This window comes from Diabrotica undecimpunctata, chromosome 1 (assembly GCF_040954645.1).
Source record: "Diabrotica undecimpunctata isolate CICGRU chromosome 1, icDiaUnde3, whole genome shotgun sequence".
NCBI lineage: Eukaryota > Metazoa > Arthropoda > Insecta > Coleoptera > Chrysomelidae > Diabrotica > Diabrotica undecimpunctata.
This window is the reverse complement of record NC_092803.1, coordinates 54,404,945-54,421,902: the sequence shown is the minus strand read 5'-3', so window position 1 is coordinate 54,421,902 and position 16,958 is coordinate 54,404,945. Positions and strand designations below refer to the sequence as shown.

General features: G+C 32.0%; 1 protein-coding gene across 1 annotated transcript in view; it reads right to left on the bottom strand.

The window, feature by feature from the left end:
* Positions 1-1,367: 1,367 nt before the first annotated feature.
* Positions 1,368-16,958, bottom strand: part of LOC140449357 (trypsin-1-like) — a 63,598-nt gene continuing 48,007 nt past the window's right edge. Inside the window, exon 6 of the mRNA XM_072542504.1 lies at positions 1,368-1,634. Within this exon, the coding sequence (XP_072398605.1) occupies positions 1,488-1,634 (147 nt within the window). The 3' untranslated portion in view covers positions 1,368-1,487. The remainder of the gene's footprint in view (positions 1,635-16,958) is intronic.

Sequence of the window (16,958 nt, the reverse complement as noted above, 5' to 3'; positions counted from 1 at the left end):
ATGCTCCCGTTACATCAGTTGACGTTGAACGAAGTTTTTCCATATATAAATATATGTACTCAGACAGAAGCCACAAGTTTTTGTTAGAAAATTTTGAACACGACTTGGTCATTTATTGTTACCATAATTCTAAATAAGTTTATTCATACTTAAAAATAATGTAGTTACTTAAAATAAATGTAAATCTTAATGAATAGTAGGAAATATTTAGTTATGTACACTTTTTTTTTAAATAAAATTGTTACTATTTTACGATTTTTTTATTTATTTGTATGCATATTTTGTAAAATATTTGCATATTTTCGGGTAAACACGTGCATATTTATGCGCATATTTTCTACATTTTTATTTGCATATTTGCCGAAGTCTAATAATAACCTATTTTTATTAAGTGCAGCAATCAATATCTTTTAAATACGTTGGATAATCTGCAAAATAATCCTAAAGCTTATTTATGCTGCAATGATGCATATTTTTAAAATGTAAGTTATGTAAGTTAAAAAATAAATACCTTGTGGACTTTCAATACTATTTATTTTGGTGAGTACTGTATGCATAAATATTACTAATATTATATTTACCTGCACTAAGGCTATTGCTTTTGGGCACTAAAACACAAACCAACAGTACAATATTCCATTTTAGACTACTCATAGCAAATTAAATGGATTTGTAAAAATGATCCAAAAAAATAAGTAAATAAAACAAACATATTCAGTAACTTATATAGTATACACATATCTTTAGTGACTGTACATTTTACGTGCGAGGCATGATTTCGTGACTATTTTTGCAAAAAATTTCATGAAAATAGAAATAAATTAAACTTAAAACTTAAAAATTACTTAACATACACATTCCATTACGATTTCCATTTATAACCTAGTCACGCGGGCCATGATTACGTACTAATTTTTTTGTAAAAAATGTGATGAAAATATAGTTATAAAATAAAATACGAATAGGCCTATCATAACTTCTACATTTTAACTTCTACTTACTTCAAAACAACGACGTGGGGTCTTTTTGAAACCCCAGGATCATATTTTATTCCAAAACATGTTTTTACAAAACATTTCACTACAATGTTGCCACTTGTTTCGACAAAATCATAAAAAATGTGATACATCTTTTTTTCGTCAACGCCTTTTATCTTAAAAAAGGGGTTGCGTTACAAAATATTTTTATCAAGCAATTCTTAATTATTTTGTCAGTTTTTTAACTATCCGAGAGACATTGTGTTACCTTTTTTAAAGAGCCTTGTATAAGTATATATTTATATTATTTTATAAACTTTTATGAGTATCTTACTTAGAGAAAAAATATTCTCAGTTATCAAGAATAGCTGAGTTAAAGCAAAATACTAATAAATTGTGTAAAGTATAATTTTAGCTTTATTTACATTTAATGATTTAAGACATTACAATTTAGAGTAGAACTGCAAATACGAATAACAAATTTATCCGAAGATAATACTTCGACAAGCACTAGACGCCAGCATGTTGTTTTATCCATGATCTGAAACGTGCAACATGGGTATAAACTCCAGGATAATCGGCTTCTCCGCAGCCACGTCCCCAGGATACAATGCCAATTAATGTCCCGTTTAGTTCTAGTGGTCCTCCCGAATCAGCCTGTAACAGTTAAAGGGGTATTATCAGTTTGTATCGACAGTAATTGGTGCGTAAGGGAATGCGGAGATGATGGATTTAATGCCATCCTCATTTGCGATTCTAGTTAATTGTTTATGAGAAGTAAAAATGTTTAAATGATGATATAGTGAACAAGTTTCGATATAAAAACTTTTACGGATTTAAAAGTCTTTTTTTAAGGCTTACCGTTTCTTAAAAAAGTAACTTATCTATATGCATTTGTAAAAAAAATTAGATTTATTTTTTTAATATTATAAAAACAGTTAAAAAAAATAAGGGATTAGCTGTACAGGATATAGGGTTTTTCAGGTATCTATCCGGCCAATTTTATACCCACAAGCCGAAACTTATTTTGTAACCTCGGAAACTTTTTCTGGATGGTGCTAGAAAGGTCACCAATGGAGACACTACGGACAGCCAGATGGTTGGTGGAGAGCGAGTCATGGGTTCGAAAATAGATTTTGGAACCGGGAATGGGTCCAACGGACGAAATAAGTAAAGATGGGACAGGATAAGATATACTTATTAGAAAAGATACAGAAATAAACAAACAGATAGATGAGTAAAATTACCAAAGATAAGATAAGATAGAAAAGGGCGCCACTTAACTTTTTGGGGTTAGGGGAAAATTAAGAAACCTTAGAAACGAAAAGAGATAAGGAAAGATATTTAGGTTCTGAGACTAAATCCAAGGAAAGATATCAACAGTTAATTAGTAAATAAATTTTGTCAACACACTACATAACCAAATAATAAATATATTAGGTGTACTCCGTCCACCTACTTACCTACGAAGCTTAATCAGCCTAATCTTTCTCCTGGTCCAAGGTATAATAATAATTTATTGTAATAAGCAAATATTCAAAGGTATTTTATTTTATCAGAAAACTTATTGAGAGTCCAGAAATAAAATTCATGGATAAAACAAAACAATATATTCAACAACACAATTAAATACTCGGCTAAATGTAAACAATTAAAAAAATGCACCATCAATTATTAAATGGTTGTATATACATGGAAATAAACAGTATTATGATCAAGAAATACCTTTACAGATACAATATAACAAAATCATGTACAACAATTAAATTATCAGCGAAGAGAGCCTGGTAGTATTAAAAAAAGTTAAAAAGCTGATTAAAGATTTTAAAGAATTAAAAAAAAGCTGATTAAAGAAATCTCTCTTTGCTTTTTATGGGCTTATCTCGAGATAACGGGTACAGTAAATTTAAAAATGAATAGCATTTATAGAAAGTAAAACAAAATTATTCAAAATTAAATTCAAAAGAATACAAAAAGATTAGAAGAATTCTGTAGTATAAAAATGAAACCAACCCGCACTTGGTTAAAGTTAAATGTCTGTCTCGCACTGTTTTTAGTTTAATTAACGTTCTTACTGAATATTGAATGTTCGTAATGATTATTTGTGAGAAGCTCTTAATTGAAAGATCTGATTGAAAGTTTATATGAAAGAATTAAATGTCCTTTTAATTGAATTGATAAATCGGTAGTTAACCTTAACCTTGACCTTAACTACAGGTGAAGAAATGGTTGATGCATATTCGTCCAGGATTGGGTAGTATGATTACAATATTATACGCCCAGATAATTGAAGGTAATATGATTACGATAACTTACAATAAATCTCGATGACTGCTGCACTTATTCACTGATTCTACTGTACTTTACTAGTATCAAACACTGAACTTAATCAAAATGAAGGTACAATATTTTATCTAATATGGTATTAGATTAAGATATTTAAAAGATTTAATTGTACACACACTTAAAGAAAAAATTCACAGACAACAGTAAGATAAGCAAGCGTCTTTACTCGAAGACTGTCCTGTCCAGAGTCCTTTTCTTTCTCTTAAAATTTAACAAGCAAAAAAAAAATGGGATATCCCCCACTTAAAATTGACAACTTGCCTAAAAGAAGACCAGGCTGTTTCCATTTCTAGGAAGATACCCGAACATAGAAAGATTCTAGGTAAGTAACGGGACTCTTGTAGTTGGAAACCGTGAGAGAAGATAAAACCTTTTGAATTAGACTTTTTCAGAAAGATACTATAAAGAGCTTTTACGACTGTGTTAAAAGTATAGCAAATTTTTTCATGACCACCTTTTTATTTATAAATTTTTTTAAACAAATTATAAAAAAATAGTTTTCTTGCTTCAAAACCAATGTTCTAATAATTTAGGTTATCTTTAGTCGAAAGATATTCTTTTAATTTATTTGAAAATTTAGTGTTTGTCGAGGCCATTTTTTAATAAGTAAAACATCCAATTAAAAAAAAACTGAGATAAAAAAAAAATGAGATAAAAGCTTATGTCAAGTAGTTTTGAAATGTGCAATTTCATTTTGATTTTATATTGCAAAAATCACTTTAAAAAATCCATTGATATACCGTTGCGTTTCGGGATATAATATAGTCTTGATGAACGTCTGAATTTTAACGTTAGTTTCGAAGTTTTAAATAAATTAATATTTTTACTTAATTTAGTAAGTCATCATCATTAACAACCTGTACGCATCCACTGCTGTACATAGGTCTCCCTCAGCCCTTTCTATACGTCTCTGTCTTGTGCGGCTTGCATCCAGTTATTGCTAACACGCTTCAGATCGTTAGTCCATCTAGTTGGTGGGCGTCCTCTGCTGCGTATTGCTGCTTGCCTTGGTCGCCACTCTAAAATACGTTTTGTCCATCGGTTATCTGATAATCTGGCGACGTGTCCTGCCCAATTCCATTTTAATGACGCGATTTTTTTGATAGCTTCTGTTGTTTTTGTTCTACGACATATTTCTTCATTTGGGATTCGGTCTCTCAGAGAGACACCCAATATCTGGCGCTCCATAGCCAGCTGAGTCACGCGAATCTTATTAACTACCTTTTTTGTAAGTGTTAATGTTTCCGCTCCATGAGTAAGTACAGGTAACACACATTGGTCAAAGATTTTTCTTTTGAGGCATGTGGGTAGATCCGATTTAAATACATAGTTTAATTTACCAACCGCTGCCGAGGCTAATCCTATGCGACGTGGGAGCTCACATGACTGCTTATCTCTGACCAATAGAATTTCATGTCCTAGGTACTTATACGATGTAGTCTGCACAATATCCATTCCATCAACAGCATTATTTCGATTTAGCACCAGATTAGTCATTATCTGCGTCTTGTTCATATTAATCATTAGTCAGACCTCCAAGAAAGCGTGATATAATTTTTCAAACAATATTATTGCATCATCATTACGATCAGCCATAAGGACGATGTCATCTGCAAATCTCAAACGACTGAGCTTCTCTCTGATTTATGTTAATACCAGGCTCGTTCAGATGTGTCTTCTTACAAGTATGTTCTAAAAGCGTCGTAAATACCTTTGGAGAGACTGTGTCTCCTTGCCGTACTCCTCGCTGTATACAGAATTTATTTGTTTCTTGTTCAGACAGTCTAACGCTAGCTGTGGCATTTTGGTAGATATATTTGATTATGTTAGTGTAGCGATGGTCTATTCCGCATTCTGTCAATGCTTTTAACATTTTCTGATGGATTATGGTCTCGAATGCTTTCTCGTAGTCGACAAATATCAGTGCCAATGGTTTGTTGTATTCTGCACACTTTTCTATCAGGTTCTTTATCACTAGTAAGTGGTCGTTAGTGATATATTCCGATCTAACTCCAGCTTGTTCTCTAGGCTGATAGAAGTCTAATTTAGCTTCCAGTCTCTATTTTGATAATTTTTGTGAAAAGTTTTTATATGTGTGAAAGCAAACTGATAGGACGATAGTTTTTTAAATCTGTTGTTTCTCCTTGCTTGTGTAATAAAGTAATGACGGCATTATTCCACTGAGAAAAAGTTTTTTCTTGGTAGATGCATTCGGTGAATAGCTTGGCCAAAGCCTGAATAATTTTATTTCCCTTTAGTTATATCGCTTCGATCAGTACTTCGTCATCGCCAGGGGATTTGTTATTTTTCATTTCTAAAAGTGCCGTTTTGATTTCGTAGAGAGTTATTTCTGGCATTAATTCTGGTCCCTGGTTTGTGATCTTATATCTTCTAATTAACTAAATTATGTCGGATAATTTCTGCAACATCAAAAATTCGCCCCGTAATTCAGCTTCTGTTTTGGTTTGATCTCGGTCATCATAAACTAACGATTACAAATAATATTTCAAAAATAAAAATCCAGTACCTTGCATTCGAGACTTCGTGATCGCCACTGAATGGGTCCATTCCTACCAATTCAACGACGAGGATAAGTGGTATTAAAGAAATTTTTAACAGCTCAGGTAAGTTTAAATAACCAAATTTCATGGCGTGCAAAAGCGTGCAAAAGCACGTTTTCAAGAAGTACCGGCAAAACATTTTGTAAGAAATTATACTAGGCTTCTCTATTTAGTGTTCTGGTTAATTCATACGGTTCTATCAGACGACTGATAATAATTATTCCAGCCCTTAAATGTATGCAAAATTTTCGTTGAAAATTTGTCCTACGTATCAAATAATGGATCTCTTCACCTTATATGTGGCAATTATAAATACTATTCGCCCAGTTTCTCGTGAAACATGCTTCATCCGCAAATAACATTATAGATGGATTCAGATTCTCTAACGAGTATATCTTGAAACCACCTACAAAATTATAATTTTAGAGGAAGAGCTCCTTGTTGTAAATCTTGTACTCTTTGATAGTAGTATGGATGTAGAAGTTTTTCCCTAAGTGTTCTACGAACAACGGTTTTTGACATTCCAATATACATAAATTCTCGACATAAAATTGTACAGTTAAATTACTGTTATACTGCGCTTGTCCATAAATAATCAACATATCATGATACTCATGATTCGAAAACATTTTGACGGTGTTGTTCCAAAAATCTGTTTACCAAAGTTGTGACTTTCTACGTTTAGATTTGCGTACTGCATGTAGTTAACAGATTTTTTTACATACACCATATCTATATATTTAGAAAAAAATGTTATAAGACCATTTTGCTTTAAATGGTGCCTTCTACCTATACTTTTAAGGAAAGTATTATTATCGTGGAAACCCTGCATGGGTTTCCACGCATGTATATAGAAATGTAGCCATAAGCTCCCTTACTATTAAGAATCAGCAGATTCCGATATCCGACGTTATAAATAGGAAGAAATCAATATTTTTATTATTATTGTAATTATTATGTTTCAATAGTCAAGTTTAAAATCATTAAATGTATTAGTTTGTAGAATTTCTCAAAATTGTAACTTTTAATTTTCGAAATAAAGATTTTTTTTGGGAAACTCAACGTTGAAGAAACATTTCTGGCGCTGCGAACCACAGGATATTTCATACAGAAACATAGTCGTTTCCTGGTCTACATTAGTTTAATGAAATCCTGAAGAACCTGGTAAAAGAGAAAAATGTATTGGAAATCAAACACGATCATCCTTGCGTAAGTTTTTCCTTTCTTTACCATTATTTATGAGCATTTATTATTTTAATCGAATTCTTAAACATTTACATTGAATTTATTATTTATTGTTTATTGAATTTATATTATTTATAACATTTTACTTCAACGAATTTTTTATATATATTTGCATTTATATTTTTACATGTTTGCATATATTTTATGAGTACATTGAATGATATTTCCCAAAATAGTATCGAAAATTTAAGTTTACTATTCGACAATTTAAATTTAAAAATAAAAAGAAATCTACAAACCCCTAAATCTAAGCCTGCATCTAAATTACGTTCCAAAATGCCGATGACCAATAGCGATATTGCTAGCCTTTGCTCAACTCTGCCCGAATTCTCTTCTGGAGACAACCTCTCCACCTTTATCAAAGCAGTAGATAATTTAATAGTTTTCTTAGGCACCCAAGATTTAAATCGGTCCCAAGAATTTATCTTAAATTCCCATATCGTATCTCGAATTAAAGGAGAACCTAGAAATTTCTTAAACTATTCTAATAAAACCAATTGGACAGAAATTCGTCCAGCGTTATTAACTAAATACGGAGACAGACGTTCGGAAGACATATTAGTAACACAACTATCCACCACCTTTCAAAAACATAGTGAATCCTACGACAATTATCATCAGAGAATAACTACAAATCTGAACGATTTACTCCAACACATCACCCTAAACGATAATCCCGCGACAGTCACTTTTAAAACTCCATACTTTAAAAACATTGCCCTCAAAGCCTTCTGTACCGGAATCAACGAGCCTTATTGCGAATACTTATCCCATTTTAAATTAAATTCCCTAGAAGAAGCCCTTCAAAAGTGTATTGCCTACGATAACCACAAAAATCAACAACAATACATGAACTTCCTTAAGAGCCAACAAAACAAAAAGGTCCCACTCAAAAATAAACCCTATCAATCTTCGAATAATTAAAGATCCACAAACTTCCAACCCACACACTCAAACTTCCAACCCATGCATTCAAATTATGTGAGACTTTTAACTCACAACACAGAGCCCAATTTTAACTTCACTCCACAACAGAACTACAATTTTCCTTAGAGACAAAATTTCAGTTCTCACGAACAAAATCAATCCTTCCAACAAAACAATGTTCCGAAAAACAACCAACAAAGATTAAATAAATATAAGCTCCTCGACCCCAACCAAATTTTGCTACTCCAATGAGCGGTGTTCAAACTACCACAACCAGAAACCATCAGCCCATGACAATTACAACTAATAGAAGCCACAATTTTCACATAGACTCAAATGATACCCAATATTTCGAAAATGATTTTGAAAATTACGAATCCGAACAAGAGCCCGATTTGCATGATGAAAATCATCAGGATTTTCAAGCCATCCCGTTAGACGATCATCCACCGACTGTATAAACCTACATAATATCGAAAGTTCCCCTGGCTTACCCTGCTTCGTTACACCCAAAACACATCTACGCGTTTTAATCGATACCGGCGGTTCCCATTCAATTTTAAATCCGCGAGCTCTCAAACTATTTGATAAAAATCATATTTATCGAAAACCTTTTTCGCTAACATCAATGAAAATTACTTCCAAGCACGACATAAATATTAAGACGCCACTATTCCTAGAATATGGAATTCCACAAACATTCTACGTAAAAATCGCCGACTTTAGTCAGCACTTTAATATCCTCCTTGGAACTTACGATCTGAAAAGATTCCACGCCACAATTAGCTACGCAACTCCTATTTTAACCTTTGAGAATCCTCATGTTAGCATTCCATTTGAAACTTTATACCAAAAAATTTCAGTAAGCGTTCATAATGGTGAAGTTTTATTGCGCGAAAGACACTTTCAAGGTATCAAAATTACCCATTCTATTTACGTTGCAAAAAACGGTTTTATAGACACTATCGACTTACCTATGCCTATGAAATTTAATAAGAGAATTGAAGTTGAGAACTTCTGTAATTATAATATAGTAGAAATTCCGACAACGCATATTAATGAAAATAAAATCCGTACTTCGCACTTAAACAACGAAGAAAAGTATAAAATTATAAATCTTTGCAAAAAATATAAAGATGTATTTTACGATGAAACAAAAATTTAACTTTCACGTCAGCTGTTAGACACGAAATTAAAACCAAGGATGAAAATCCGATTTATGTAAAGGGATTTCGGCATCCCAAAGCAATGCAGGAAGAAATAAAAAAACAAATAAATAATTTATTAGATAATAAGATAATTCGACCGTCGATTTCACCGTACTCAGCTCCAGTTTGGATAGTACCAAAAAAAGCTGCTGCCTCAGGTCAAAAAAATTTAGATTAGTAATTGATTACAGGAAGCTCAATGATCATACTGAAAGTGATCGCTACCCACTTCCTCAGATAGATGCGATACTGGATAACTTAGGAAAAGCCAGTTATTTCACAACATTAGATTTAGCTCAAGGTTACCATCAGATTGAAGTTTATCCGGATTCTATTCGGAAAACAGCCTTTTCAGTTCCGCATGGTCACTTTGAATTTTTACATATGCCCTTTGGTTTAAAGAATAGCCCAGCAACATTCGAAAGGTTAATGGACAATATTCTTAGGCCCTTTATTCATAAGTTTTGCTTCGTCTACATGGACGATGTCATTATTTTTTCCAAGTCACTGCAAGAACACTTAGTTCATATTGCGACTATTTTTGACACTTTCAGGAAAAATTCAGTTAGACAAATCTGAGTTTCTCACGAAAGAAGGAAGTTTCTTTCTTAGGTCACGTAGTGACAACTGAAGGAATCAAACCTAACCCAGCAAAAATCGAAGCTATACAAAAATATCCTCTACCAAAAACAGTAAAAGAAATTAAATCATTTCTTGGTTTAATCGGTTACTACCGACGATTCATACCCAACTTTGCAAAAATAACATTCCCCATTTTCGAGATGTACTCGAAAAGGAGCAACTATTGACCCTACCAATCCAAATTATTTAGAATGTTTTGCAAAATGCAAACAATTGTTAACTAATTCCCCAGTTTATATTACCCAGACTTCGAAAAGCCTTTTGTACTGACTACAGACGCTTCTAATATAGCTATAGGATCAGTATTATCTCAAAATAATTACCCTATTGCCTACTATTCTCGAACTCTAAATTCCGCAGAATAAAACTACTCCACTATTGAAAAAAAACTTTTAGCCATACTAGATTCTTGTTAACACTTCCGTATGTATTTATACAACCAAAAATTTACTGTAGAATCAGATCACAATCCTCTCGTATGGATCTACAAAATTAAAGACCCAACTTCTAGATTAGCCCGATGGAGACTTAAACTAGAAGAATATGATTTTGAAGTTAAATATAAAAAAGTCAAAGAGAATCAAGTTGCTGATGCTCTTAGCCGAGTCCAAATAAATGCCCTAAGCTCAAGTTCAGAATGTGCTGAACCACCGAATTCAGAATGTGCTGAACCACCCGACAATTTCGACATAGACGATTTCCTTGCCGATTTTGACAACTTACAAAACAGTACTAACACACAACATACATCAGTTGAGAACCCTATCACTGGAATAGAGATTTCACCTGAACCAATTAATTTATCCTCAAACCAAATTATTTTTAAACCAGAGTCAAATAGTTTTAAAATTAAATACAAAAGAATTTTTAACAAACACCGTTACACGGTCACTTTGACAAATTAAAAATTTCTTTAATTTAAAGATTTCTTTAAATTAAAAACAACTTTTATTATCTTCGTCAAGAAAATCAGTTTGATGTATTTGTATAGAGGTAATAAATTTCTTAAAAGGTGCCATAAACTTGCCAAGATGAATTATTATGAAAAATGCTCCGAATTGACTTTAATTCTTCGTGTGATTTTCAACCCATAAACTTTGCAAATAAACCAAAGTGTCTAATTTATTACTAGAGGAAATGATAAAAATATGTGGTATTATGATTTAGTTATTTAATATATCAACAAGACATTTACGTTTTATTAAAATTTGATTGAAGCATAGTAAAAAAGGTCTTATGCAAAGAAACATTAAAAACATTAAAAACAGGTAGTAATTATAACAGATCTATAAGAAATATATGAAATTATAGAAACTTAAATAAGCGCCCTTATATCTTAGCTTATGTTGGAAGTAAAGGTAAATACAAGAATCATAAAATCAAACAAATACAAATATGATAATAATAAAAATAATATAGTTGGATGGATTGAATTGTTTGGGATCGATAATAAGATCCGTTTATTAATAATTTTTTAATTATAAAAAATTTGTATGTTAGAGACACAGACATTTTTATTTGGAATTTTTTACTGGGATCTTTTTTGTTCATTTGCATTTAAGAAAATATCAATATATTGAGGACCGTCTTAATATATCGGTTATAAATTGGTTTGATTGGTTTGATTAAAGATAACAAACCGATAAGCTTAGCTAAGTTCTAGCGTGATTTAAAAAATAGAGTCGGAGTGATTTGAATCATTTCGGCACTAGAACTTTAAACACTAATGTGGTCTGTTTTACGTTAATGTGTCCGTATTATCAATTTACCTCTTTCTTCAGACATTGCGAATTTTCGCGACAGATCGAACAATTTACTGTGCAGCGCACTTGACTAAAACATAACATAGACTTTGTACTATAGTAGAAACCCTCAATTCAGAAGAGTGATATCATAGTTTAAACGCGGAATATCCTCAAATTTAAATGTACACAGCGGCCCTCGAAAACTGCCTGTTTTCTCGATTGCAATTTGCGTTTCCTCATAAGAAATTACAGAATATATAAAGTAGTATATTTATTTGTGCTTCTCTATAGTAGACATGACCAGAAGTTGTCGAACAGTGTAGCCAAATCTTGTTCACAAGTAGTAATTATGGTCATACAAAACCTGTATTCTTCCACGCAGCGATTATTACCGTCATAAAAATACCAAAAAAGATGATTTTTTCAATAGTAAAAATTAAGCACAAAATTGTAATAAAATAAATTTTATTTATATGTTCCGTTTCGTTACGTATTTAAATTTATAAAATAAAAATCGATATTTTAAAACATTATTTTTCGATCGTTTGGCAATGTTGGAATTAGCGAGGGAACTCGGTTTTACAATTCGGATCCAGACATGCAGTAAAACTAGTTTTTATTATTTTTTGCCCAAGAAATGAACGAAGAAAACATTGGTGTTTCTATGGGTAAATAGTGCATGTGTTTTTGTGAGTATATTTTATGTGATAAGTTTGTAAACTTATTGTTGTCAATACTGTTTTATCAATACTGTATTGTAGTATTGATAAAACGTGTTATAGATAATAAGAGTGTTATATTTTGTCGTTTTATAGTAAATATTTAGTTATATTCTTTGAAATTTATGTATATATAGTATATATCCAGATTATTGAAATACAATGGACGAAAAACCGAGTTGTTCCAAGAGAAGACAGCAAAATTCTGATGTTGATTCCAAGAATGAAAAGCCGCAAAAGAGACGGAAAATGTTAACGTCCGAAGAGAAGGTAATGACACGAAACGTTTATGAAGGAATTGTCGGCAGAAAAATGGCATTAAACGTTAGCCAAGCGGTCGACATTTGTAGCAGTTTAACAAAAGTATCCGTTAGCTGTATTTATCGTGTACTTAAAAATACATCGGAAAATAAAAAGCAAGAAAAAGGTGAAACTAGAGGTAGGACAAGCATTGTTTTGGATGACGAGACAAGGAATATTATACGTCGAAAAATTCATTCATTTTATTTTCGAAGTGAAATTCCAACACTGAAAAAAATTTCTCAAGAGCTCGAAAATGATGACTTTTTACCCAAGATATCTCGTAGAGTCTTAATCAGGACCATGCACGAAATGAACTTTCGATACGTAAAACGCAACAGAAAATGTATGCTATTAGAAAAAAATGAAATTATTCTGTGGAGAAGAAAATATTTAGAAGAAATACGAAAAATTCGCAGCACTGGATGCAAAATATATTATTTGGATGAAACCTGGATTAACGAAGGTCATACAGTTGGAAAAGTTTGGCAAGATTTAAATATAAAAAGTAAACGCGAAGCATTTATAGAAGGCTGGTCTACAGGATTAAAGGCTCCATCAGGAAAGGGACGGCGTTTAATCATCACCCATATAGGAAGTGATACAGGGTTCCTTGATGATGGTTTGCTTCAATTTGAGTCGAAAAAACTAGGTGATTATCATGAAGAAATGACTTCTGAAGTATTTGAGCGCTGGTTTAAGAGAATCTTACCAAAATTGGAATCTGGGTCTGTGGTTGTTATGTACAATGCGCCATATCATAGCCGCAGACTAGAACAATTACCGACGACGGCATGGCGGAAAGGGAGAATTCAAGAATGGCTTACAGAAAAGGGGATTGCATACGAAGAATCAATGCTCAAAATTCAACTACTTGACATTGCACGGTTAAGGAAAATTGAATATCTTAAATATGCTGTAGATGAAACTGCAAAAGATTATGGTGTCAAAGTTCTGCGTCTACCACCTTATCATTGCGAACTTAATCCCATTGAACTTATCTGGGAGCAAGTGAAAGGAGAAGTAGCACGCAATAACAAAACGTTCAAATTAAACAAAATTAAGAAACTTTTGATTCAAGCAATCCTTCATGTAACTCCAGAGAAATGAGCTAAATGTATAGGCCACATAATTAAAGAAGAACATCGTATGTGGGAACTTGACACTCATATCAAAGTTTTACTAGAGCCAATTATAATTACACCAGGTGGTGAAGATAATGACAGCGATAGCAGCACTGCATCTTCAGGTTTAGACAGCGAATAATATTTTCTAATAGTTTAATAAGAACATCAGCATAAAAAAAACCAAAAACAAAAAAAAAACGAGAAGAACATAGTAAGTGTGTATAGTGTTTGTGTTTAAACACATCAAACATTATTTTTATTTTGTTTTTATAGAATTTTATTTTGTTTTATAGGATTTTATTTTGTTTTGTTTTATACTGTTTAAGTGTTTTGTTCATTTTATTTAATAAGACAATATGGCTCTTGGCGATTACCCATTTAAAAAAAGTATCGCGCCACAAGACATACCTCTGGGGTGGTGTGGAAACTGTCTTAAAATTTGTTTTAAAAAAATTTCATTGTGTAACTCTTTAAGGACGGGTCACGTCAAAAGACGTTTTAGCGTAACTTTCGCGACAGCCGGTTGGCATCAGTAAACTTTCTGCAAAATTAATTCTTTTTTATAGCTTTTTGTTTGTGGCATTCTGTATTTTTAGGGGAATGTAGGGAATGAGCCACAAAATATTTATTCATCCAGAGACCGTTTTCAATTATACAAATGATAGTACTATTTATTTTCTATGGCTTTTCGCTTGTCGTTCTGTATTTTTAGAAATAATGTTGGGAATAAGCCACAATATATTTATTCAAATGTTTAATTTACGGACGTTTCGATCTCTATAAAGAGACCGTTTTCAAACATACAAATGACATATATATTTATTTTTCTATAGCTGCTTGTTTGTGGCATTCTGTATTTTTAGGGAGAAGGTTGGACATAAGCCACAATATATCTATTTACATGTTTAATACATTGACGTTTCGATCTCTATTCCGTTTTTAAAGATAGAAAAAAAAGAAAATAAACAATATAGGATTATAAAAATATATAATAATAAACAAATAAAAAACAAATTACTATCATTTATATCTTTGAAAGCGGTCTTTGGATATAGAGATCGAAACGTCAGTAAAAACTTGTAAATAAATATATTGTGGCCTATTTCGAACATTAATATTTGAAACATAAAATATAATTAACGTTAAAATAAAAGTAAGTATACGTCACTGGATTTCCAAACGGCTTTCCGCATTTCTGGGTCTTTAAACGATGACTCACTCTCTCAAATAGTGAAATTATACTTTAGACGAATCAAGGAATGGAGGTCCAGAAATTATAAATGAAGCCAAGGACGACCACTGACTGGATGCACGGACGGCGCGACGTAAAAAAGTAGCGGAAAACTGGCTGCAAGCGATCCAGTGTAGATAATATTGGAGGAAACTGAGGAAAGCCTATATCCAGCTGTGAAGCGATTTAATGAATGATGATGAACAAAGAAATTATAAAGGTTTAATATAGTTGCTTACTAAATTAAAGACTATACGATCAGCACCACATTCCTTCTACGTGTTGTTTCGTATCTTCTGCGCCTGTCAGTTTTTTACTTATTAATTCAACTGTTAAAACCGACTACCCTTAACGCACTTTGTTTTTGCCTCCTCAAATAGAAGCAGGCAAGTCTAACTTCTTTTTCAGCTTCTCAAATAGAAACAAGTAATAGTTCTTCTCAAGCTTTTAAAATAGAAGCAGTTTTCAAGTATAACTTATTTTATTAAATAGTTAACTATATTAAATTCAGTGTTAGTGCATCTAATATGTAAGTATCTGAAATTATTCTTTGTCAGATATACAACAAACTATAAACTTATTTGCTCTATAAGATGCATTGAATTAGTTTTAAGAACAATTAAGCGATGAGTTGTGAATTTTATGAAAATTTATGTTTTTATTATCAATAAAAAGTTCTTTTTAATTTTTATTAACTAAAGTGATTTATCTTTTATTACTTCTGTTTGACCCCCTGGGTGTGATCAATCCGCTAATTGTACAGGGAAAACTTACTATACAAAAACTATGGCAATTCCAAGTATCCTGGGACACGCCCGTTTTTGATGATTCTATTTTGCAAAGTTGGAAAAAATTTCTTTCTTTGTTATCCAGTATCCATAGACATTTCCAATATGTCTATACCTAGATATCTAATTGAGAACAAAATATGTTCCCTTTCCTAATATGGCTTTTGTGATGCTAGTCAACTAGCCTATGGAGCCTGTGTGTACCTTGTTGTTAGCTATAATGATAATACTTTCTCTTCAAGATTAATTGCCGCAAAGTCTCGAGTCAATCCATTAAAGAACAAACTTATAATTCCCAAATTAAAGCTGTGCTTTATGAAGCTACTTGCCATCCTATCTTCTAGGATTATACAAATTTTCCATGATACTATCAAAATTGAGTCAATTCATTTATGGTCCGATTCATTAGTTGCCTTAACATAGGTTAAACAGTCTGAATTTTAGAGATATCTCCTTTTGTTAGGAAACGAGTCCTAAGTGCTCCTGATAATAGTAGGAATACCACATGGCGACATATCAGATTTCCTTTAAATCCCGCCGATCATTCGTCGCGTGGGAATTTTTCATCTGATGTTCGTCAATTCTGGTTTCATAGTTCTCCCTTTTTATCTCAAACCAATGATTTTAATTCTATTGATTATTTTGAACTTCTAAATGAAGTACCTAAATGTATGCTTTTCCATTACTAAATCGCCAAAAGATTTCTGGAAATATATATTTTTAAAATTTTCGAAATTTTCTAGTCTGTACAAACGAATCGCTTTTAGTTTTAAAGTTATCCTCAAATTTAAAAAAATAAACGTTTCTGGCAGTCCTTTAACAGTGGAAGAGCTTCAGCATGCCCATGATTTTATTATGAAACAGGTCCAATCTTATTCTTCTTCCAAAGAAATCAAACTATTATAGGAGGAAAAATCTATTTCAACTCCCAAATTACTTTCTCTTAATATCGTCCTTGATGAAAATAGAATACTCCGTGTAGCAGGTCGACTTGAATATACCGAATTAGGTTTTCTTCAGAAATTGCCCATTTTACTCCCTGAAAATAACCATGTTGTCGATCTACTAATTAATCGGGAATATATGCGTTTAGGACAGAGTGGAACTCAAAATGTTCTTGAAAATTTTCATCTTCGATATTG